The 24,886-nt window shown below is 46.1% G+C and overlaps 1 protein-coding gene across 3 annotated transcripts in view; it reads left to right on the top strand.

Moving 5' to 3' along the window:
* The window catches only part of LOC105686046, a 150,188-nt gene that overhangs the window by 81,606 nt on the left and 43,696 nt on the right, over window positions 1-24,886 (top strand). For all 3 annotated transcript variants that reach the window (XM_048652085.1, XM_048652094.1, XM_048652089.1), the window contains exon 9: window positions 22,429-22,689. In XM_048652085.1, coding sequence (XP_048508042.1) covers window positions 22,429-22,689 — 261 coding nt within the window. The remainder of the gene's footprint in view (window positions 1-22,428; window positions 22,690-24,886) is intronic.

Below are 24,886 nucleotides of genomic sequence, written 5' to 3'. Positions count from 1 at the left end.
TGTATTTTTACGGAACGTGGCATGCAGCGAACCCGTTCCCCTTCGTTGTGTGTAAATGAATTCTGCAATAACGTATGCAAGGGCAGTTTCAGGGATTCTTAGCTTCTTTCGTTTTTGGTGGATACGAAGCGGTATAGACTTTACTACCCTTCGGGATGTTGGGAACAACACCCATGGCAACCGGGTAGATCGGACCCCGCCCGTATTTGATGCGACTCATTGTTACTAGTCACGAGTCTGCGAGTCACGAATCACGATTCCTTCACCAGCTTCTTTTTCTCTCGCTCTCGGTTATTTCCAACTTTTATTTTTTTTCCCACTCCCGCACGTCGCCGTCTAGGATATCGATTGTTCACTCAAGGGCGTGCAGATACATTCGAATTAGAGTTAATCTTTTCACACAGCACGAGCTCAACGGCTCGGACAAATGCATTACGCGTGGGTATAATGTGGAAACTTCGATGGCGCACACGGTGAACGTCGAATCGTCAGATCCTACTACGGTTTTGATCGCCGGCACTTTGGAAATTGTAACAACGAATCGTGTTAGATTTCCAGATTTCCGTGAATTCATTGTTTTTTGGCATACATCTACATTCGTTTCAAGGCGTCGTCTCTGTCTCTGTCATTGGTTCGACTTTTACAGGCTCCACCTGATTTATAACTTTCGAGCGATTTTATTAATCTTCATTCTCTACACAGACGTGGAGACTTTTTTTCAATTTATTTAACTATCGATTGGCACTATTACTACCGGTCTTTCGAACTCATCGGCTCCACTTCGCCGATCACGCTATATATAATTTTACAATTACACGGTGTGTTTAGTCTTCTTAGAAAATCCTCGTGTGAAATCGTAATAACTCGATATCTTTCGTACAGCGAAGACATTTACGGTGCAGCTGAATCGAAAACGTGACCATTGATCATCGGGAGTACATCGTACGTGCGTCACAAAACACGAATCGCGCGTTTCAGGAAGCAAACTAGATCAGAGAATATGGGGAATTGGTCTTATATTTTTTTAGTAATACTACAAGCATTGCACGCGCCTGCTGCATTTGATCTCATTCGTCAATGATTTTTTGTCCCGTGATTTTTTTTTCAATAAACTCGTCATTATGTTTCACACGCATTTTTTTAGATCGATAAAATAGAAAATTTTCCAAGGGGTACCCCTTTGGATTTTTGCGATTTTTGGCCAAAAATGAGGTATCTTTGAAATCGATCGTATGACACTTTTCTATTGTATTTTGACTCCAGGAACACGAATTCGTTGACTAAATTGAGCCACGAATTTTTCCTATCGAGATATCCATGTTATACAATATATCGCGAGTGAAAGAAGCAGATGCAGTTGTGCACCTGCTTCTCTGTTCTACACATTTCTATTTTCAATCTCCTACACCACTCTGTTGGTATGCAATGGAAATCGTTTCTCCAATATTTTCACCTGGCCCAACAATGCCCGTGATATAATTCACAGGGTGATTTTTTCGCCCACTTCCGTTTCTGTCACATGCAACATCCCTTCCTTTCCCTTTTACTCGATTCTTTCGACTTCATAATGTTTGCCACTCGATCTTTGCATGAACGTAGCCTTCTTTTACTATTCTAGTAAAGCACGATCCGCGGATTTATAGCCATCGGCTGACAAACGTTTCGATAAATCGATAAATCAATAACTTATGGGTACAACATGCGCGGAAAGTTGGATCGAGGGTCGCCCTCGTACTGAGGGATTTATCAAAAAAAAAAAAAAAAGACCAAAGCCGTCGTACCACTTGGATCTAGTTTTTATTCAACATTGATCTCGCAGTGTAAATTCGTATAAATCGCAGAAAAATCACCAAACCTATCGATCGTCGCTCCGTAGAATTTTCAACTCTTGTCCAGTCACAAGTCCCACCGTGGACCTAATTGGGATATGAAGTTATCAGGCTCTTCGATGGAAAAACGGAAATATTTTGTCAACCGGCGCATAATTCTGGAGGCAATCTTACCGGGGGGATTCGAGCGTGAATTTATGTACTACTTAAGGCCCTCCGAACGGTCCGGTAGTAGGTCGTGTCACGGGATAAATGCGTGCCCACCCATTTAACGATCTTTTAACGCTATCACGAAACTTTCCCATGAGAGTATCGCTCAACTTTATTCTTAGCATAGACTACCGCGTTTGGCTACCACCGACGTCCGTACGACGTTCGAACCTCTGGCTTATTAATCAAGGGGTAGGTTGGCGGCGAGCGCCGGACTTTATCTCGTCCGAATGACTCGGGGCAGCAGATGCTCGGTTCGTTCATAGTATTTTACCGACAATTATGATCAGGCGTAACGCTTCGTTGAATTCTATCGAAAACACGGGCTATCGCTGAGGACCGAACTGCCCACGCGTGTGTTATGGGTGAGATACTCGCGATATATCGACGCGTCGTCGCGTCATGTTCTGGACAAGTTTCCGTTCCGGATCTCGATCAACCTGCAGAACCTCTCGCGTTCCAACTGCGCCACACTCGTATCTCTATATACCGGGGGATATACGCCCGGTGTAAATCCAGTTTACGTGAAAAAAAAGGTATATAGCAAGATACAGAAATACAGGTTATTCTGGATATCCGATAAAGGAATTCGAGAATTATTGGGTAACTTGCGATTAGATACACCTACCCTTATACGAGCGATCCGAATGGGCAGAAGAAGATTAAACACGTTCCTACATAATTATACGCGAATTAAATGTTGCTAGTCACGTGCTATTAATGCAACTGACGTACGGGTTATGAACAGGAAATTGTTATTATAATTGGATAGGCATACATACGTCGTTTGAATCAGTGACGGTAATTTTATTATCATATGCCCACCGTCGTATTACGCGTACTTATTCGCGGTAATGAAAATCTTCATGCATTCGCGCCAGATTTCATTGCATATATACGTACGCCGCGCACAACAATTGAGAGATCGCTCGAATTTTGGTCGCAAAAAAGATTCATTTTCAAATGAGCGTAACCTCGTCGAAAGTCGATGGATCGCATTGAAAAATCATCGAATTGACGGTATTTGCGTCAAAATCGGCGTCGGCGTTCGCGAAGGCTGTAATTTCTGAATTTACAAAGAGCGACTGTTAGTAGTCAGCTATCGGGCGTTGGGTGCACCGAGTGTAACGTACGGCGTTAAGAGAGTTCTTTACCTCAGCAGGCGGTAAACTCCGAGTTAGTATCCCGAAAGAGCACTGATTTACGAGTCGGGATACCTGACCTCGAGTAATCTGTGAGCCGTAAGGATCGAGAATCCGCCCCGCAATCAAGTAGAAACGCGTTTACCCTCTTCGCCGCACCGCACCGCACCGCACCCTTTTCTCTTCCTTCCCTTTTAACCTCTCAACTTTTATAAGGATTCGTGAACTCGCGCGAACCTATAAATACCGACGCTAATCACCGCGTCTTCGTTCTACGAAACTATACACAAAAAATATATTCGTAAGAGCTGAAAATCAGTGGCCACCAGTGAAACGCAATCGGTATATATCTATCTTACAATTCGGTACCACAATCGAATCCAAAAAAAAAAAAATCGACCGACCAACGAGTAGCGTACCATATGTAATATCGGAAGAGTTCATCTCTTTCTAATACCGATACAAAATTTTCGAACGTTGACGTTGTCAGAAGTAATTTTTGGGTAGTGCCGATAACAACCCTCAATCATTATTAGCTTATACGTAGTGGATTCTATCTGAATTTATTTTGACAACTGCACGCACAATGCTCTACGTTTCTTCATCTTTTTTTCATCATCAATCTACCGAATGCTTCGGTAAGCCACGCGAACCGGTGATCATTTTTTCATCGTCGTACAGCTCCTATTAGGTATAGAGGTAGTCGAAAATCGTGGTTCACTTACCTCCGGGTATTCGATAGTGGCCTACTACCCGAGGCGCGCAACCCTGTGCGACGTAATCGTTTTATTCATGATCCGGAATGACGATTAACGCGGTCGTTACGCGTGCACCGAGGGTCGGACGTAGTAGACACGTGCGTTGCAACCGTGGAAGTACCGGTGGATTATTAGAGCAGTGGGTTGAACGTCGAAAAAGTGACCAACGAAGAACTTTTCGGCCCTAGTAGTCGCGATGCGTGTACGTGTAGTCACCTGGTAAACGACGTTGGCTGTAATTTTCTACCGAACATCCGTACGCGAAAAGGATCGATAACATCGAGCGGTACACGCTCGGTCGCTGACCGCGCTCGGCCCTGGGGTTGGCCAAAAGCCTTGTCACGCGTTTCGAGGACGACGAAAGCGCACCGGGAACGACCCACGCGATCGAAAAAAGTCGCACTCATTGTCGGTAGGTACTCGTTGACGTAATAGTTTCACGAGGATGGTGAACTCCGTCGAAATTATGATACAACCGTGGAAAATATTATTCTCGCGTGTACGGTCGAAGTTTTTCTACCAGCGGCGGCGCACCCTGAAATTATCACCGCGACGTGGCTTGTGAAGCTGCAACGCCGAGCTTAGGCCAAACAAAGCAATTTGTTATCATTGAAACTTGACACGTTTCGCAATTAAGTTACATCACGAGGTCAACGGACGATTCGCGCTGCGTTGTTGACGATTAGAATCGATCGTCTTCGACGCGAATAGTGTCGATATGTTGATCGGTCCGATTGTTCGGTGAAACGAACGGAGATTTTTGCCGTGTCGCTCGTACAAGTCGACGCCGTTTTCTGTGGGATATAACGTTTCACCGGATAAGATCTCCGCGAAGCTATATAGAAAGCAGAAGCGCGTTATGGCAAAAAATTTAAGACAAAGTAACCCGCGAAGCCTCGAGGGCGGCCATTGATATCTCAATAACAGTTTTACGAAAGTGACGTTTGTAATTTTAATGAGGAAACAACTCAATTCAACTACGGACTACAGCGCGGATACCTCCTACCCCGTCTCTCTAATGGGATGCGAACAACATTCGACGGAATTAGAAATTTACTCAAACGACGTGCACTTTGCCTAGCGTGACGCTTGAACATTTTCATTGCGATCAAAAATTGATCCCTAATTATATGCACCCCTTCAATCTATTTCAAACTTACGTGCCCCGTAAATACTGGCTATCGATCAACATTAGCCTCGTCATGCTTGCCTTCCCATCTCTCGATCACCCGCTAGGATGGAGTTTGCTCGCGTCATTTATCACGCGATTCCATACGTAGAATAACATAGATATCTGCAAAAGCGAATTGTACCACATTCGGCGGATGTCCTCGACCATATGTCTCATTTCACACGAAAATTTAGCTTTGGATTGGATTTTCAACGGTTTTTTTTCGTTTGAACAGTTCTTTCGGTTTCATTCACGCTTTCGCGTGTCAAGTGTTCCCTCGATCGAAATCGCCCCCTTCAATCTTTCGTACATATTCAGGTAGGAATATGAAGATTATTGTATAGGTGCGAAGTGATTTGATTAGTTGGCGATTTTGATTCGTCCTATGAATATTCATTTTCACAGCCGGATGTGACATTCGGACAAGCGAGTGGCGTGATTTCTGGGTCGTATAGGTGGAGTAGTGAGATTGTATTGGTCATACACCCCTTTCCGGTGCAGATGCGTATTATACTGCTGCTCGTGAAACCGGTTGTTTTTTATTTTCTTTTTCTTTCTTCTTCTTTCGTTCTTATTCGGTTCCTGGACGTTATTAACCGGCAGTCCTTGTCAGAACTAGGTTAAAATCATTTTACGGCTCGGCTGCACAGCTGCCCTGCAGAAACAGCGAAGGTGTGGGTATAGGTATGTTCCTCTTTGCATTTTATGCCTCCGACTTGCTCCAGAAAGATAAGTGAACGACGACTCGACGCCGGTGCGGTTCGGACGACCGCGATTACGGGAATGAATTCTATCGAAATATGTTTCACGTCGGAAGCGACGATTCATCGGGTACTCGAAAGCCCGACTTTATTCCGGCTAATTAATAAAGCAAATCGATTGTCACGCCGTGAATTTGTTTGGCTGCGATTCTTCACGGCGAGTTAATATCCCTTCCGAATGGGGAGAAAAACTTGGAGCCGTATTATAATACTCAGTAATGTGCGTAAAGGCGGTTTGTCTTCGGTGAGATCGAGTCCTCGTCGCTGGGGCGGAACATTTGGTGGCTTAAAAACGTGTGACCCTAACAGCCGTTGGGTGGCGGGGTCATATGCGAGCCTCCCACGCCCCGTTCGACGCGGTGTCTGCGCGACGAAGACCTCGGGCATCGTGCGGTCTCCGCGTCGTGGTTCAGAAAATCTTACGGGGCTACGTAGACGTGTGCGCGAATTCAATCGAACGTACCACGCGTGTATGGATATAAATAATAGCTGCGCGTAGAAAATTTACTCGGCACTGCCTCTCACGTGTCCCTAATGAAACCGCTACGTAGAGATATACGCGAACGTGTCATTATATTCGCGATGCACGAGGTGTATATTTACATATATATATAGCGGATGATTTTAGTTGGCGGCGAGAAAAGTTAATTGCGGAGTTGCATCAGGGTCGTATAGATTTTACGGTGAATTCGAGCGCGTTGGAACGGCGAGGCTGGATAATTTTTGTGTTTCTGCTCAACAGTTCTCAGTGGCGTACTACGGGGTCGAGGTGACATTCTCACGTGGTCATGATTCGCGGAATATTTTCTGCCGCGATTCGCACGCGACCGAGTACCTCGCGTTTGTTACTCACCTATACCGGAGGTCGTGTATTTCGTAACGCTCGAGTGTGTAATTCATATTGGCAGTGAAAAAGGACGCCCCAGGGATACGGTAATACCAACACCGATACCGCGGACGAATCACGCGACCCTAAATTGGGCCAGCCTTTTTTTTTCGCATCGAAGCACCAGACGCACGTGCGTGTCACGTGTAACCCAACGCCCATACATCGATACCTCGTATACCGAACGTGGTGTATGACCCGTCGCGTCGTCCCAGATACGCGGGGTGTTCCGTTTCTAACGAACCGGTCGAATAAATCGCGCGGCGAAAAAACTTCGGAGCAGACTTTGCATCGCAGCCCTAAATTTTTATCATTTCAACGGCGACGTATACGCCTCGAATCGTGAAGAAACGAGCCGCGATACGCCGTGTAAAATCTGAAGAATTCACCGCGAACGTACGAGGTGATAGAAGTACACGTTCTCGCGGGAGACGAAAAAAATTGGGTCACGTAAACCCGAGCTCGTTGTTAATGTATATGCTCGGAATCGGTACAACCGCAAACCGTAAGGTTAGAACCTCTGCGAGACATAAGAAACGAAACTTTGGCTGATTTCGACTCACAATCGAACATTTCGTACGAAACGAAGAAGAATAAATGGACATGAGAAGAAGAAGAAGACCGAAAGGAAGAAGGGCCGCTGCGGAGATTTGTTGTTCGTCTCTTCGCGGCACTTATTTCGTACGTGAATTGCGCAACCGTCTCAATTGAAAGGGAACCTGTAAGATCGCCGTAATTGGCGGATGAACATTAGACACGCCTCGTTTGGTTGGTGAAAAATATTATCGCACGCAGGTAACGAGACAATCATCGAGTTATAAAGCGGTAGCAATTTTTTCGGGTACGGAAATATCGCCGCAAATTTTTTACCCCTGTATATCATAATCGAAGTACGTGTACACGCACTCGTGCCCGAAATTCAGCGGTATCGTTTTCTCAGTTTCAATATCTGCTCTATCGGCGAAGTAACACGATTGCGCAACGCCGGTAGTCGCTGTTCACTTCACCTCTAGATGAAATCGCTTCATTTGAATAATTGAGACAAATTATCGGAGGATATCGACTACGCGCTCCATTATTCGCGACGAAAGTGATTCCCATCGAACATGTTCGATCGACGAGTGCGTAGAGTGTACGCGCGGTGACGTGCGAACGCGTACGAATACGTCTCCTATCCTCCGTACGGCCGTATCCATTCCACCCTACAAATGACAGGGGTGTAGTGTAGCGGGCAGAAGTTTCAAAACCCGAAACCGTTCGAGCGTAAATATGGCGACCTTGATTCAATCGTGCTTAAAATCGTACTCCACGCACACCCCACAGGGAATGTATCGAAGCGGTGCCGATATCTACGAGTTATCCATTAAGGGTCCCTCTTCTTTAATCTCCGCCGTTCACCCCGATTTAAATCACCCGGATGAAAAGCAGCGAATATTTCCAACGCAATGGAAGGGGATCCTGCACGCTACGGAACGGTCGCGCAGCCCTCCGGAGCCCGCATCACCCCGTACCCGAGTCAAATGTGGTTGATTTGTAGGAGTAGAATTTTATCTAATTGAAATTTCCGTTACTTACGTCGCCTCCCTTCGAGTCTAACCGTTGTGGTCCGACGATAGAAGTGCCTCTTGTCTCCCTGGAACTAAATTAATAAAACCGCGGGACGATTTCAAAGCAGACGTTGCAATCGATCCTTGTATTTCACCACTCGAGATTTGAACACGCCGTTCGAGAGCGCGCGACGCACGTATATTATCCGGTACGATTTTCGCGCCAATTATCAGCGGCCTTTTTTTCCTCTCCTTTGAAAATTCACCCAACGGAGCTAAAGATCGGGGGAATTTTCTGTGTAGCGGCACGTTGAAACGCGTGTAACTACGCCACGTTTCATTCCGTGGGACCCAATAGGATCGATAAACGTTCGTTGGAATAAAATACCGAAATGAGAACAGCTGGAGACGTATCGAGACTCACCCTAGCTCTCCTCTGGCTTCTTGTCTGTCGGAGGGTGCGGCGTTTACGGTAAAAATACATACGTGCGCCTTTTTAGGCGATGCTTTACCTTCAGAATTCCACCTCTAGTTTCCATTCAAAAACTTCAACGACACGGTCGCCGCTGTACGCAGTACATACGTTTACGAGAGCACAGAGATACATATACTTTCGTTTGCCTGAAACCACACACGACACCTCGTTATGTGAACAATATCTGATTGCGGTAAGAGAAATAATTGAAATTATTTCTGCAACGCGATCGGATAGCAATTTACTCTCACCTCCACGGATTTACCGCTACTTACCGTTTCATGTTTGCTTTAACAAGTGTCCGGCTGGTTTTTTGTTTTACAATTTTTTTTTTTTACTTTTTTCTTATGTGTGTTTAGTTGTTTTTTTTTTTCATTTCATTTCATTTTTTTCTTTTTCTTTTTCTTTTACCGAGAGGAAGGCTGCTCTCAATGACTATCGAGTTTATTAGCTTCCTTTATTACTTACCCCGGGCTGGCCTCGCCTTACGCGAAGACCATAGCCGAGCAAAACACCTCGGGGTTTTTTAGTTCGCATAAAGGAACAATGGCGATCCATTTTATAGGTGTACCTGAGCTTGTCTCTCGTTACTCTTTTGTTTTTCGGAATATTCGAAGTACCGCCCCGACATCCTGCGCGATCCTCGGTCGTCGAGCGTATACTTTCACCTTGTGGGAAACCCGGATATATTAATAATCGAACAGCGTAATCCTTCCTCTCCTATCTCACTCAGAAATAGCGTAACCGCGTGCAACGGATGCGTAAATCATCCGTCTCCCTCTACTTCGTACAATTTCCAATCGGCGAAAATCGATCGAAGGGGTCACATTAAGTTTTCATCGCCACGTGAAGTCTTCAAAATTAATTACGTAGTCGGATAACCTTGTATAATCCGGCTACTCGAAGTTATCAATTATTCACTCACTCATCTTCGGGCTCGTGCGTGTCGTGCGATGCGAACGATCGTTGGGATCGATGCGATAGGCGATAGAAATTACGCTTTTCCGCAATGTGTCTTCGTTAAGTATACCTATATGGTATTTGACGTCATACGCTCGAAGTTGAATACGCTCGAAGATTTCCGTACTCCGCACGGTACCCGACGTAAGACGGAATTTAAGAGGCGTCTCGAGCAGAAATTCGTGGGAAGCTTCGAGGAGAACCGTTTGTCCGGTTAAAACTACGGCGCGGGGAATGATCGGCCGATGCACTCGCATCCAACACGCAACGATTCAGCCAAACAAACGCTGTTGCGTTAACGCCGCGACGAAGTACGCGCGTAACGCGGATACCATAAACGGAAGCCTGCACCTCTGCTGAATACAAATGCAACTTTCTTCTTTAGCTAATATATGTTTAAGTAATTTTAATACCTCGCCACGACCAAAATATCAATACAACACAAAGAGGAGTGAAGATTATCGCTTGTTCGTGTCGTGTATAGGATGTCGACGGACGCCGATGATCTCATCGTGAATAGTAATTTGTAAAAATGACGAATAAAAATGATAATCGAGAAGATCGGGCCCAGCTGACCCCTGTCAATAAGTTAATCGGTCAGTCGCTTTGCATACGCGGGATGCTATCTCTCGAAATTGAAACGTCGGAATATCCGTGCCGCTTCGAACGTTCGAAAATCTGCATCTCTTACGTCGTTCGTTCGGGCAACATTCCGGCGAAGGTCCGTCTCTGATCGATTTTCACGTGGTAACAAAACTCGCCGGAAATGAAAGCGAAACTTGTAGAGCGGCGAGTCGTCCACCGGAAGCCGAAAAAGAGACACTCTGGATCCAGGCGGAGAAGACCATGCCCGAGGGAATTATTAGGCGGCTTTCATTAGCAACGTTGAGATTGACAGCCCTAGAATTTGCGACGAGGACGGGGCAAATTATCGTCCGCTAATAAAACAGTAAAAACATTTGCTCGACGAATTAACATCACGTGATTTATACACAGAAAATTTGTCTGGTAGCTTGTAAAAATCCTTTCTAATATGATAATACTTTGCACAGGTAATAAGTTTATATATATATACATCTCTACAGTTAATTCAAGGAGACTGCGTGCTCGTAGCCTTTAGTCCAGTTGTTGGGCCGCGGTAGCATGCAAATGTTAAGTCAGTCGTTGTTGTACAGCCGTCTCGGGATCAACGTGGCATTCGTACAATATCTCTTATAAGTTTCACGTTTCTTGTTTGAATTTTTTACCTCGATATTCGCTTCGTGACGTTCGCAACAACCGGGTATACCGCGAGGAGGAGGTATACGCTTCTAAAAATTGAAAACTTTCGATCGCTCAACGATCGATCGGTGGAGGTTCCAGTCGAACCGTGTGCACGGAAAACTGTTTCACGCCGCACACGAGCGACGCGGCGTCTCACTCGAATTATTTCTGGAATTTATTCACCCCCCGATAAGCCGAGATCGACGATCATCTCTGACGGGCGGATTCGTTTCCGAATGGCCGGAGTGTGTTGTTGATTGAGATGAGAATTTGAAGCGAATTTTATTATGCGAAAAGCCGTCCAGGTACGCGCTGTACCCGCACTCGACTGACTGAGCAATATTTCACGCCGGGTCGAATTTCGCCTCGGGTCTACCCACGTTACCTCGACTCTTTCGCGTTTCTTCGCGGACCCTTTCGCGACCTATCGAATTTCGCGAAGAGAAACGGCCAGAAAAACAAGACGACGGAGTCAAGAGCGAGCCCTAAAATAACGCCGCGCCGCGTTATTTGCGGTTTTCGACGTTACCGGCTCTATTAACTTTCTCACCATGTTTTTTTTCGTTCTTTTTCGTCTCGCGATGCCGGCTACCTTCGTTACGTGGAAAACTTCGACTGTGTGACCTAATCGAGTTTTGTTAGTCCTTCCGTGAAAGCCAATCCTTGAAATACTGCATAACGGTGGTCATCAAAAGGCGGCGGTATTCTCACGCATTCGTATACGCTACACTCCTTACCTTCATTGTTCGAGGTAGTGGTATTTTTTTTCCACAGCCATCCCCGTACAATCTCCCGCAACCGAATACGGTTGCGAATTCTCGACATTCGCAAAGACATTTATATTTGCCCGTCAGACGTTTCTCCTCGGACGTAAGTTGTAAGCGCGATTGTGTTCATTCGTACAGGGGGGGAATACTGTTCTACCGTACGAGCCCACGTAGGAGGTGATCGCAGCGATCGAATCCGCAGTCGCGTTACTCCAGAGCTATATAACTGGTAGTTTGTTGGGAAACACCGAAGCCGCCGATTCCACGGTTACTACGAAGTGTCTTCCGAACGGAGACAAGACTCTCGATCGGTAGACCTCCTTATTTCGAGGCGGTGGACACCGGTCGACCTTGAGCCGTCTCTCGTATTGACTATTCTCAGGTAAACGTCGCTTCGTGATCCGAATGCTCGACTGGCACGGCTCTGCTGCGGTTGTAGGTATGCTCCAAGTGCATTGATCCCGTCTCCCTTCGGTGGTAACCGATCGTTCGAAATTCGCGTCGTCCAGAGTCTGACGCGCGCCACCCCGGATCCTGAAAATTCGACCAACCGACGTACACTGAGGGACATAACGAGTGAGTCGGCTCGAATGAAAATTGATCACGCGTTAACATACCTGTGTGCAAATTTTAAAAGGCATGAATCGTACCGAGGATGGAACGTGTTCGCTCGGTACCTCCGATATTTTAAGAACCGAGGAAATACCGCGAGCTCATTTTATTGTACCGGAGTTCTTAAGATCGATGGACATTCCGAACTCTAAAAAGATGAAACGGTTTGATCGCCGAAGCGTGATCGCTTGAATCGAACGACCTTCAACTAGAAGCGACGAAGTGCACAGCCATTGTGCCAATTGGAGAGACTGGATCGGGATATGATCAACGTTGAGTAGCCCGGCTGTGAAGGAATCGTGATGAGGTATTTTTAGGAAATCTGAGAACGTGTATGGTTCGATTTTTGTTCGAGTATTACCGGGAACGGTACGGATGACCGCGTTACAGCGCGATACTCGCAACACACAAATCCGATACCGTGTGTCGTCTGGATCATCGTCCCCGTTGAGAATGGAAAGAAAAATAACCGCGATATTTTTGCGAAGTGACGAACTCCGGGTGAGCTCGGTGAGTTCACCATGCAGGGAATAACGAGCGTTGCTCGGCAGTCGCACGTGTCCCGCCGACAACGCGTGGGGTCAACTTACTCCGGGTACGAATCGGGCCACCACGACTCGCGACGATCTTCCGACGCGACATCATTTCCTAAGATCCCTGGCGATATCCTATTCCGCCTCATTTATTAATAACCAGCTACTCCGCTGTATTTAAATAGGCGATTATTAATCCGCAATTTTTAACGTAGCAAGAGCGGCGAGAAACACGCGACAAACCAGCCGCAATAATACACCGCTCCACGTTTTGCGGTGGAGATCGCGTGATCCGCGAAGAGTAGGCACTCCCTCGTACTCCCCGAGCTTGGGAGTCGCGGAAGTGGCTGGCTATACGACGGACACGCTGCACTCTCGCGATATCGAGTGACGGGCGTTCTCCGGCGCGTTCTTCGGTGATGAGATCAGTGCCGGGTTTCGACCGTTTTAAAGTGGTCGAACGGTGCCGAATTATTGCTCCGAATTACCGCTTACACAATTGGGTTAAATGTCCCCGTGGGGGGATGCTCGAACGCGGTACGTCGCGTACGCGGTACGCGTTGTGCTGCAATACCATTTTAATAATACCAGAAGACTCATTCGCATGCGACCCGGAGATATGCAGTTATTCGTACCACTGATCGCGCTGCACCTGTAACACGAGCGACGACGCGTCGTCGTTGTTACTACACGCACGTTATAATTAAGTAGCGAAATATGAGCGAACATCGCGACTGAATTATCGAGGTGATCGTAAATCTGAATTATGGACCAACGGCCGATCGGAATTTAGACTTCCCGTCGTCTCACTCGGGCGCGTTGCAAATTCGCTTATCGATCTCTACGAGATGGCGATGCTTCGAAATTCTCTTCGTCTCGAAGCGTTGAAATTGGGAAATATTCTCTGTTTCGATTACGCTCAACGTTGAAATATTCACGCCTCGTTTATTTCACGTCACATCGTCAGATATCCGTTCTGACGAAGAACGCGCACGGTCGGGACATACTTCCGTAAATGGTTACGGTTGCACCTGCGTATTCTGTGCGTAGCTCGGTCATCGGCGTGTAAAATACATATCTCGAAGGATTTCTCGCGGTTTTAAATTGCCGCAGCTTTCCACTAGATTTTCGATTTCCATCGGATTCGCGGTACGACGATTGAGACAAAGGATCCGTTAGAATTGTTCAGCGGTAGGTAGGTAGGTAGGTACAGATATCGCAGAATCGTTGCTGGATAAACATTAACTGCATAGTTTTTGTATCAATTTTCATAACGGGGGCTTGACGAGCTCCATTTCTACAGAATAATCATCTCAGAAGTCTTTGTTCCGAAGCACAGATTGCAGGCGAAACGTACTATACATATACACTATCTCTCGACGTACTTAGAAAATGGATAACATTACACGAATAACCTTACATTATAATAATGACCAATTTACAATTAGTCGTATAAAATATTTTGCGTCGGCAGAGGATTACGCTAGAGATGTGGTTGTTGAACTTTTTTTTTTTTTCTGTTTTTGTTTTTTTTTCAAATCTTTTTCCATTTCTTTTTTATTACCGGGAACATATTCACGTGGAAGGAGCGAGCGTACAGGACTGCCCACGTGCAGCTCTCACGTTATGCTGAAACCCCGAGTAACTCGTTGGCGGATCCGACACATCACGGAACGTTAATCTTTGCACCGTACCGCGATTACCATTTAGTTGCAGCTCCGGCGGGTTATTGACGTTGGTTTAAACGAAGAGTGATGGAGAAATAATTAGTTGCGTTCGGACTCCTCATTATCTTTGTATCACCATTAAATCATCTCTTTCTTCCTCGACTAAATTTTACGAGCAACGCGTACGATACGCGCGTGGAAAAAGGAAGTTCGTCGTCGTCGTCGTTTAAGAAGTTGACCCAATTTCGACGTCGTGTTTTCTCGCGTTCGTCGGGCTTTTAGGGCTCCAGGCGGATGCTGGGTTAGCGGAGTTACCGCTCAAGTATTAGCCACTCCGTCCGCATTGAAACTGTGTGAAAGGTGTGGTGGACGAGACACAATGCCCCTAGACACGGGGATATATCTAGGTACAGTCGGACGATAAACGAACAATAGATTAATTACGCCCGGAGTAGAAAGACGTGAAAAAAGGTTGAGGTAAAAGAGAAAAAAAAAACCAAAGAAATTACAAAACACGTACGCTGGGCCTGATATCTGCCGCTCCACCCCAGAGAGCACACACAACTTCAGCAAATGGTCCGTGATCATGAATAGATGAAATTATTTTTTTCCAACCGTATGAATTCGAGTAAATTAACGAAATCTTCCCCCCCCCCTCTTCGTGTTTCTGAGACGAGAGAATTTATTAGACGAGATAACTCACCTGAAGAGCGATAGACCCGTCAAATATCAGGCCGCTTTGGAGCACTCAGGAAATTTTATTTCGCCCAAGGCTCAGGTCTGGAATTAGTATCACGAGCCGTTAATTTCTTTGTGTACTCTGGAACGGTGAGCTTGTTTTTTTTTTTTTTTTGCGCGCGGGGTTCACTTTGGGTCAAGGTCTGGGGACGGACTCGTTCATCCTGTTTCGGTCGTGCGGAGAAGATTCGTTCTCTCGGGTCGTTTTTGGGCCGGACCGCGCCTTCCGAATTGTCAAATGTAAGCACAGGATCGTCCGTTGGTGGAAGCCCTGCCGCCTTCTGGTCGCTCCGAAAGCGGAAACACGTATTTATTTCCCGTCGTCATTTCCAACGCAGCGAACACGTTTAGTCGAGTGCATTTCTTCCGTTTTACTCCGTCGTTATTCCGCTCGGCGAGTGGCCTCCGCCGTATACCCAGCCTCTCCTATCCCACCTATAGAGGCTTCCGCGAGTACGTCGAACTCGAGTTTCTCGCTTTAAAGCAATGATACGAGGTCCAGAACCGCCAGATGGTTTTGTTCGCATAGTTGGGCAGGAGATGCGAGCGCGCGCGCGTATGGGATTACACGCGATGCATCGTCATCGTATACCCCCTCGTACGAATTCTCTGTTACCTCATCGAAGGCCAGATATTATATTGTGCGCTGGTTCACGCAACGGGGCAATCAATTACCCCCGGTACATGCGATAATATTATGGTAGCCGTGATATCGGTCCTCCGGTAATTATCGACTCGAGATATTATAAATCGAAGTCGATTGACCTCGTTAACAACTTTTCTTCGACGAATATAACGATTGACTCGACTTTGATTTTTATTTGTCTACTTGTTATACCTCATTTCCTTGGTTTTTTCGTTTTTTTCTCTCCTCCGTTGCATTAGTGTCATCTCGGTATGATCGATTACTTTGAAAGATGACTATCGCGTCTCGTGTGTACAGTATATGTACCTCAAAAACTTGCATCCGCTACGCACGGCTTACCTGTACGAAACGATCGTTTGATTTTCTCTTCCTCCATCCGAGAGACACACAGACACGGTCCTCTAAGACGCGCACGTAATTACGCACGGACACACACGCGTCGTACGTTAACCCGCGAGGATGCGACGGTTTCGACACTTGTCTCTCGGTGAAATTTTTCATCAATCTTTTGTTTCAAATATTATACCGGTTCAGCGTACCGTACGTACGGCGTATACCTTTGAAGCGAACGCTCGTCGCGTGGTGAGGAATTATTTTCATTCGGGTACGCCGCGCCGGTGTCTATGGCTCGAAGAAGAAAAGTTCGAAGCGCAGTTTATTATTCAAGATGGGACCGTAGGGATTAGCTCGGGACCCCGTTCCGGGCGTCTCGACATACTCGACGCTGACAGTAGGCCCAACAGATCGCGATCCGCTCTTTGTGTTTCCGGCTGCGGAACAGGTATTCACTATTCATTCACTGAGTGATCGCTTCCTCAGGTTCGGACGCCTTTCTCCGTCTCTAAGCTCATTAGAATTTCAACGTGAGACTCGAGGCCCTCCGAAGTACCCCTATAGTATATCATATGCGCGGTACCCTGCGATCTACAAATCTCACTTTATATTGTCCTAGACGCCCCGTCTTCTCAACGACGAAATCCCCCGCGCGACCATCTCTTCTCGGAATAATCTGTACACCTCATTTCGTACGAAGAAATCGTTATGGTCCGCCAGGGATGAAAATCGCGATTAACGTTGTACCGTTGTTCGTTTTACGGCAGACTCACAAGTAGTGACGTAAGTTGGTGAAATGTTTCGAACGAAGAAAGGGTGGTGCCCCTATTTGCCTATAAATTGAAAAGTTACAACGATCAAATCGTTCGTCGATCGGTAAGGACTGTCCGTAACCCGGTTACTCGCCGATGAGATATTATTAGCCTCGGCCAAGGTTGGAGCATCGACACCGACACAACTTGGAAACTTGAGCTCCCAGGCAGCGGCAGCGGCAGCAGCAGCAGCTCCCAACACTCTTGAGAGACACTCGGAGGCTGACAAACTCATCGACGTATATCTACGAGGTCCCAACGCCGCGCCGCTCGCTCACAACTCGTCGTCTGATAAAAAGTAGACGCGTTAGAAAAAGGAATCGCCGCTCCGAGAGCAATATCCTCTCTAGGGTAAGACTGCGGTTGCAGCTTCCAACTTGAGATATACGATCGTATATATATATGCACGGACTTTATATTATACTCGGAACTAAATCGAATCGTACGTCGTACGCGTTTATTTCGTTATACCAAGGAATGACTTCATTGCGGTTAAAACATAACCGTTACCGAGTTCGTTACTTTGCTATTCGCAACGTAGGGGTTACGCGATACCATGACGATCGATCCCGAACGGATTCCTCGCTCCAAAATTATTTATCGCACATTTTCGAGCGGCGCAATTGAATACAACGGAGTTGCGAACTCCTTCATTCTTTCGCACCAGGTCCATACAATATCCCGTAACGTGATTTATGAAAGTTTCGATTTTTCAACGGTGTGTTACACGTATACACACGGTCCAGAAATAGACTCGATCAGACGTTGTAATAAGCGAGTAAATTTTGCCCGCGAATAAGTGCGCCCCGTCTACAAAGACCGTACGGATGAATCGAGTGAGTTGTGGATTCGCGGAGTAAGGAAGGGCTCTGGAAGACAAGCAATTTCCAGATGTTAGAATTTATTACATGACATTAGAAAGGCATTTGTAAATCACGATCCCGTACACTCTCGTTCGAGAGATTCTCTAGCGGTGAGTTGCAGATGTAGGAAAGAATATCGAAAAGAGAAAAAAAAAATTGAAAAAATTGAAAAAAAAAGTATCAATTGCAAAACGTAGCTGCAGCTGGGTACGATATAATGGTGAGCCCATAAGAATATCCTACACGTGCATAACCATAGCCTATATAACAGCGCGTACATACCGATCGATAATAATTAATAGCGTTATAACACCCGTTCCGAAGATCTATGCGGTGAAAGGATTACGTGCCACTAAAACTCTGCAATTCGCCGAGGTACAGAGCGCGAAGTGTTGCAGATATGAATTTATAAAGGTGTCATATCAATCACTTACCAGGTGTTACTTACCCCCCCCCTACATCATCTATCGAATGGTAAAAACAATCGGCGATACGCCGTGCGAAAGAGTCACAGATTAGTTGAATTATTACGTGGAGCTCGCCGATTGTTGGTAGTACGCCGCTAGATATATAGATTGCAATTTGAGTCTATCGTGTAAAGGTTGAAACATTGCATGATATTATTGCGTAATTTCAAGCATATGTATAAATTACCTTCTCCGCGTACGATAATTGTACTCTACAGTTCTCGATCACGTAACCAATGGCACATGTACGCGTCTGCTCGTATGCCGAAGTAACGAACGACCTTGAACACCAGACTCGACTAACAATGAGGAAAGTGTTACTAACCTCCGACGTGTGTGATTATTTGATTCGAGTCGTCGGACCGCGGTGAAACGGAAGGTGGCGAGCGGAATTTTAAGGGTAACGCGCTTTGCACCGTTTCAGAAATTTAATTGACCGTAACGCGAACACGACTTCAAATTGAATCCCGGTTGCTCGGCGTTGCTCGTTAGAACTACTTACTATACAAGTTGGAAAAGCTCGCGTGAGATAATTAGGTGGCCGTTTGTTATGAAAGTCCGGTATTCACTTTCACAAACCGAAATGCGATTCATCATCGGATTCCGCCGTTGAAAATCCGAGTTAAATCCACTACGAGAACCCCATGACTCTTGACCCGTTTCGTTCAACGGATGCATTTTTCATGGGACGATCGCCGCCGATACTTCTGAGAAAATGGATCGCGATCACAAGATCGTACGTGGAGCGTAGTGTAGTCTGATTAGTTTCTTTTGTGTCTTAGCTCGTTTGCTTGATTATTCTTCACGATTATTCAAGGCCCGCGGTGGCCGTTTGATGAGTGTTATTTTTTTGTGAGGATGTTTCTTCAGCAGCTCGGAGTAAACACGGGCGGTGTGGCTCATCTGTACAAGGAAGTAAACATTCGTGTGGTTAGAAAAATATTTGCCCTATGCGGCGTACGTGGCGTTAAGTGACTTTGAAAAGATATCGATGTTCTTCTTCGAAATCCTCCGCCGCTGCACTCGGGGTAACCTACTTAAAATATCGAACGTTGAAAAATCACGACTTTCTTTATCCGACTTTCGCTCACTTCGTCTGTTTCGACATTAATTTTTTCTTCATCAACTTATCGGACCAAAGTGCGAGTCTGAGTTTGTACTTACTACTCTCGGTTCAGCGTTGCGTGTAACTCCGCGGTAAATTATTCGTGTCGTGGGGGATTTACAGCAGATGGCGAGAATCGAGATGTCCGGGAAACTGTCTTCCCGGAACAGTCTTCCCGCACTTCGCTCGGTTTCCCTTCATAATCGACGCGACGCAACGCCGCAGTCTCTGCGAGAACTCGAATACGATGATGAAGATCGTCGTCTCTCGCGGGACGTCCGGCAGACGCGATGATCTTCAACTTCGTAGGTGGTGCGGCCCAACGAATACACGTACGTGCAAGAGGAAGGCAAATGCTGATTTGAAACACACGAGCGAAGCCAACGACCGCGCTCGGACTTATATACCACCATATTTATGTAGCTTAGCTCGTCTTGCCAGCGTGGGACGCGATGGGTTATACTTTTACGTGTACCCGTCCCGCGAGACGCATCTGTTTACAGAGGCCACGTGTGACGCGAGTCTTCTTCGCAGGGTGCCGCTAGCCGTACGCCAACCCCCGATCATCGACCTGCCCCTGCTCGCCGTTCGTTGTTACAGTTACCGAAAAAATAAATTACAATCCACCCCTTTGCCATTGCTTTGTTTCGGTCTTTATTTTCACTTTGGGAGATGCGAGTGCGCGATTACGTGGGCCTGGGTGGCGAATCTTTTCGAATCTCGTAGACTGCGGGGCGTCAGTGTTACCCATTATTTCGGTTCACGGAACTCGGGGGAATCGGCGTACGTTTGGAAATCTGTGTTTTAGACGAACGTCGTTGCGTCCCACGCCTCTACCGATCGTAGCAGAGAGTCGGTCGGTACTCATTCGTCGGATTGCCCCGACGCTCGCGAGTCGTTGACTTTGTCCTCATCTCGAGTAAAAACAAACGACGAAGTGCGTGGGCTCCGTGAGTCGCGTCTGCCTTCTATACCCGGCTATACATCCGATGCATCATTTATACCGATCTAGCACCCGCTTTCTTCTTTTTTTTTTCTCATTTATTCCTTCGTTTTTTCTCTTTTATTATACACTTCTATTTCGTAGCCCTGAGACCTCACGGCGCACCTTGATGCTTGGAACGTAGTTGTGCAATCATTCCTGTTTCTCCGCGCGCTATTCCTTCGTACGTTCGTTCGCGTGATTCGTGATTTATTGGAAAAAGTTTAGTTAATTCGCGGAGCTTCGGTAATTGATGGTTCGCGGAGGCGTGAAGTACCACCGGGTTTTATAAAAAACCTCCCGATATAGGCTTCGCGGTACGTATCCGTACGATTCAACTGACGCGATGCGAGCTTTAAATTTGTCTAGCAAAGTTCAATTCTCATCGGGTTTTCACACTTTAACGATAATCTTTCACGCACACCTCGTCTATATTTGAGCTACGTCGATTGAATTGGCAGGCGCGATGGAAGGCACGATTTATATTATCTTTCAACCGAACAACGTATAACGGAGAGAATATTAGCCGGAAAACATTATTCTGTACGTACACGCTTGTCCTGACCGTAGGTACGCGGTCGAGTTTCTCTCTATGGGTATTAAAATACGTGTATAATAAACCCTTTCGAAACCAGTCAAAGAGAACTCGCCTAGATGTTGAAACCGTTTTTCAACATTATCGTTGATACACACCTAGGACAGAGACACGTACAGTAGTACGCTGTGAAATAAGACGGACTTTTGTCGCTGGTATCGGTCCTAAGAGAAAAAGAGAAAAAAAAAAAAAAAAAAAAAACCAGCAATTTTAAGCTCGTCACTCACTCGGTACCTCCGCCTCACAAAAAAAGCCCTTCCCCTCCCGTGGTCCTTCGAGGCGTTGGACACTCTTCCTTTTTAAAAACTAGATACCCGTACAGATATAATCCTCGCCCACGGTCAGTAATTTACGTAATACACCGAACGTATAGCATCACGGTCGTTGATTTCTTTTTCTTTTTGATTTTTTCGTAGCTATATACCTAGTAGTCGCCGCACGAGCTTCGATTTCTCACACCTTATCGAAGACACGAGTATATAAGGTGATGTAGGTACGACGTTCTCGGAACTCTTCGAGCAAATTGCTTTTGGATAGTTTTTTTTTTCTTTCACTTCGTCCACCAGCTAAGCCGATTGCACAACGCAGCAATGATTACGGATGTTTGTTGAAAAAAAAAACGAAAAAGAAAAAGAAAAAAATTGTATTTTGTCTGTACCATAAAATGAACAATATTAATTTAACGAACCCGGCGAGACAGACTCGGAGTGCATTCGACGCTGTGAATAGCGGTTGACGCGGGAGACCGTGAGTGGCCCTCGAGGGTGCGAAGGGGTTGGAAATCAAGGGGCGCCGGGCGTCGCGACGCCCTAGTCCTCACACAAGCGCGCTCTTTCCCGGCAAAAATTGCTTTTCACAAGTATCGTCGATGCCGCGCACGCGTCCCGGATACGACGACGTTGCTAGGAAAAGTTCGCCGTGGGAACAACCCGCAACTTTCGATTGACCCGCCTGACCCGACGTCGCGGTTCAAAATTACGTATATATATAAATATATTTTCACCCTTTTTTGGTAGCCTCCGACAACGCGCGCGCATCTCTCGACGATAAAAGGCGATAATTCACTCTAATGGGTGGCAACTTCCGCCCCGAAAATATGCTCCCAAATTAACCGAATCCTCGTACCTACTTCTGCGGCAGTTACAAATTCGTCCTTGCCGTGCGACGCACGTTCGTTTTCATCCTCGCAGCACGAGTACCCACGTCGAGATAAAAAGATGGTTTTCCGGTATTTCGCTACGCGGATGTTGAAGGAAAGAAACAGCGGCGTCGAGTTAACACGTGGATTTTTCTTCTATCGTTTCAGGTTTTGCAACGAGACATCGAAGCCCATGGACGAATCGTCAATTCGGTGGTAAAGCTGAGCGAGCGAGTGGCACTCACTGCGACGGTTCAACAGAAACAGCATCAGGAACGAGAACAAGATCAGCAGCAACAACAGCAGTATCAACCCGGACAGGCGATACGCGTCGCAAGTTCCCTCGAACGTCGTTGGCACCTCTTGTTCTTGCGGGCGTTGGAGTGGCAGTGTCACATAGAGGCTTTAGCTGCACGCATATGCAACAAGGTGAGTTTCGTTCCGTCGTCGTAGGATTAACGAAGCGTGTTGCAACAGCTGCGGGAGCTTTACCGTATTCGGATACCCTATAGGTATATTGCTCTAACAGCGGTGTAATTGATACAAAAGATTCGAGTAGGAAATTTTTATCGAAAGTTTATACCCGCTGTTTTTTTTTTTTCTCCTCCGATAGGCTTGTTACTTATATTATATTTGTATAGTCAACTCGACGGTTGATCATCGCTACTTATCTAGACACGGGAAGGCGGCACTAACTGCACCGCTGAGACTCGTTATTGTTGTTATTATTATCATCATCGTTGATGTTGTCATCCTTGTTGTTATTATCGTACCGAGCTTTGTTGGTATAAAAATGAGGTATCCGATCTATCCGTTATCCGGTAATTATCTTATCCAGTGGCAGACGTGTACGTACTCAATGACTTGCTTTTTGGCGCTCTGAATCGCTGCGATGTGATTTTTTTTGTTCGAATCTCCTCCTATCGGCAGGTACGAATACAAAATTATTGCGTGATTCGAGTTGAGAGGAGTCCTCTTGAAAATCGAAAAATTTGCCAGTGTTTGCTTTGTGAATAAATTACACACCTGGTAAGAACGACTGGCGACTAATCGGAATATTTGGTGTCATTTGAAAAGCGAAGATAATGTGGACGACAATGGTCAGACTGGCTAAATGGCGTTGATTTCGTTGAATCGCCAAACACGAGGTGGAACAACGAAGTCCGCAACATTTTCCATAGATCCAGCTGATCGTACGTAAGAATCTTGAAATCCGTTTTGCGTTTCAAAGATCATACAATAGTACAAGTTCTATCGATCCGTACCCGCTAGTATTACGTGAAAGCTAAAAGCGTTCGTGAAACGATAAATATCAAGATCAGTCACGCGTCATTAAACGCCACAGGGTTAAAGGGTCGATATCGCAGAGTCATTGACGTATAGCGGGTACGTTTACTGAAAACGAATAGATATATACATACGTATATGCATGTGAATAAATAAAATATCCCATATAGACGCGGATGCAGAATTGACAACGGAAACTCCGCGGTGCAGTATAGATCGTGGAGACAGTAATGTATCCGCACGTACGTACGTATGTTTCTCTGAATCGTGATTGTCGCCAGTTTCAACTCCCCGCACGTATATATAAATCTGCTGCAGTTCAACAGACGTACATACATACATATACATATTGTATTTACTCCGTACGTTTGCGTTTGCATGCATACAACGATGTTGCATACGGTTAAGAACGTGAATTAGTTTATATACTCGAGCCGCGGGGTCGCTCATACGCTCACGAACGACTCTCGACGTTACATTGGTCGCATAGGTGTACCTGACCGGTATCACGTATGATGCATATACCTATACGTGTATCGTATCGGATCAACGGCAACGATCTCACGTGACTCGTGAGAAGCCGTAATTTCATCGTTGAGATATGGATATATGGTTGGCTATAACGTAGCATTTTACTCCCGTATGATATATATACACCCGAGGTACACGTGGAAATCTCTATGCATATGTATCATAATGTTTCAAACTATAAAACATTATCTCGTACGCGCTCCCATCAGGCGGGATAGGAATTATATATATTTATTATACATGCAGCAATGCTTGACGGAGGGTGAAAGTGTCTAACGCCATAATAACAATAGTTCGGTACGTAAAAATTGTACAAATTACGAAACTGGAGATATGATTAAAGTCGTTGCTGCTAGTTAAGCCGCCGTTGCCGCTGTCGGTCCTCCGCAATACCGCTAACAACCGCTAACGACCGACCGACCGACCGACCGACCGAACGAACGAACGAACGAACGACCGGTCTGCATCTGCTGCCGCGGTTGTGCACACTTTATAACTCCGCGTGTGTACAGAGCTAGCGATGCTGCGCCGCTTCTGCTGTTGCCTACCGCTACCGTCGTCGTCACGGTAGCGAAAGTGATCGGAGAACCTGTGGAAATCATAGAGACGTACAGCTATCAACGATCGTTGAATCCACAGGCTTGACGTTCCTAGGCATTCGGTAGTATAGATTCGTACGCTCGCTCGGCGAAGCTCTCCGCGAAGCTCGGTGGAAGGCTTAGCTGCAATATACGCGATAATTACGTCCGTAAAGAGTCGTGTAGACCTACGTACGTACGTATTATAAATGCGCTATATGTGTATTATA

This window comes from Athalia rosae, chromosome 1 (genome assembly GCF_917208135.1).
Source record: "Athalia rosae chromosome 1, iyAthRosa1.1, whole genome shotgun sequence".
NCBI lineage: Eukaryota > Metazoa > Arthropoda > Insecta > Hymenoptera > Athaliidae > Athalia > Athalia rosae.
The sequence above is the reverse complement of the archived record's forward strand: the minus strand, read 5'-3'. Positions and strand labels throughout refer to the sequence as shown.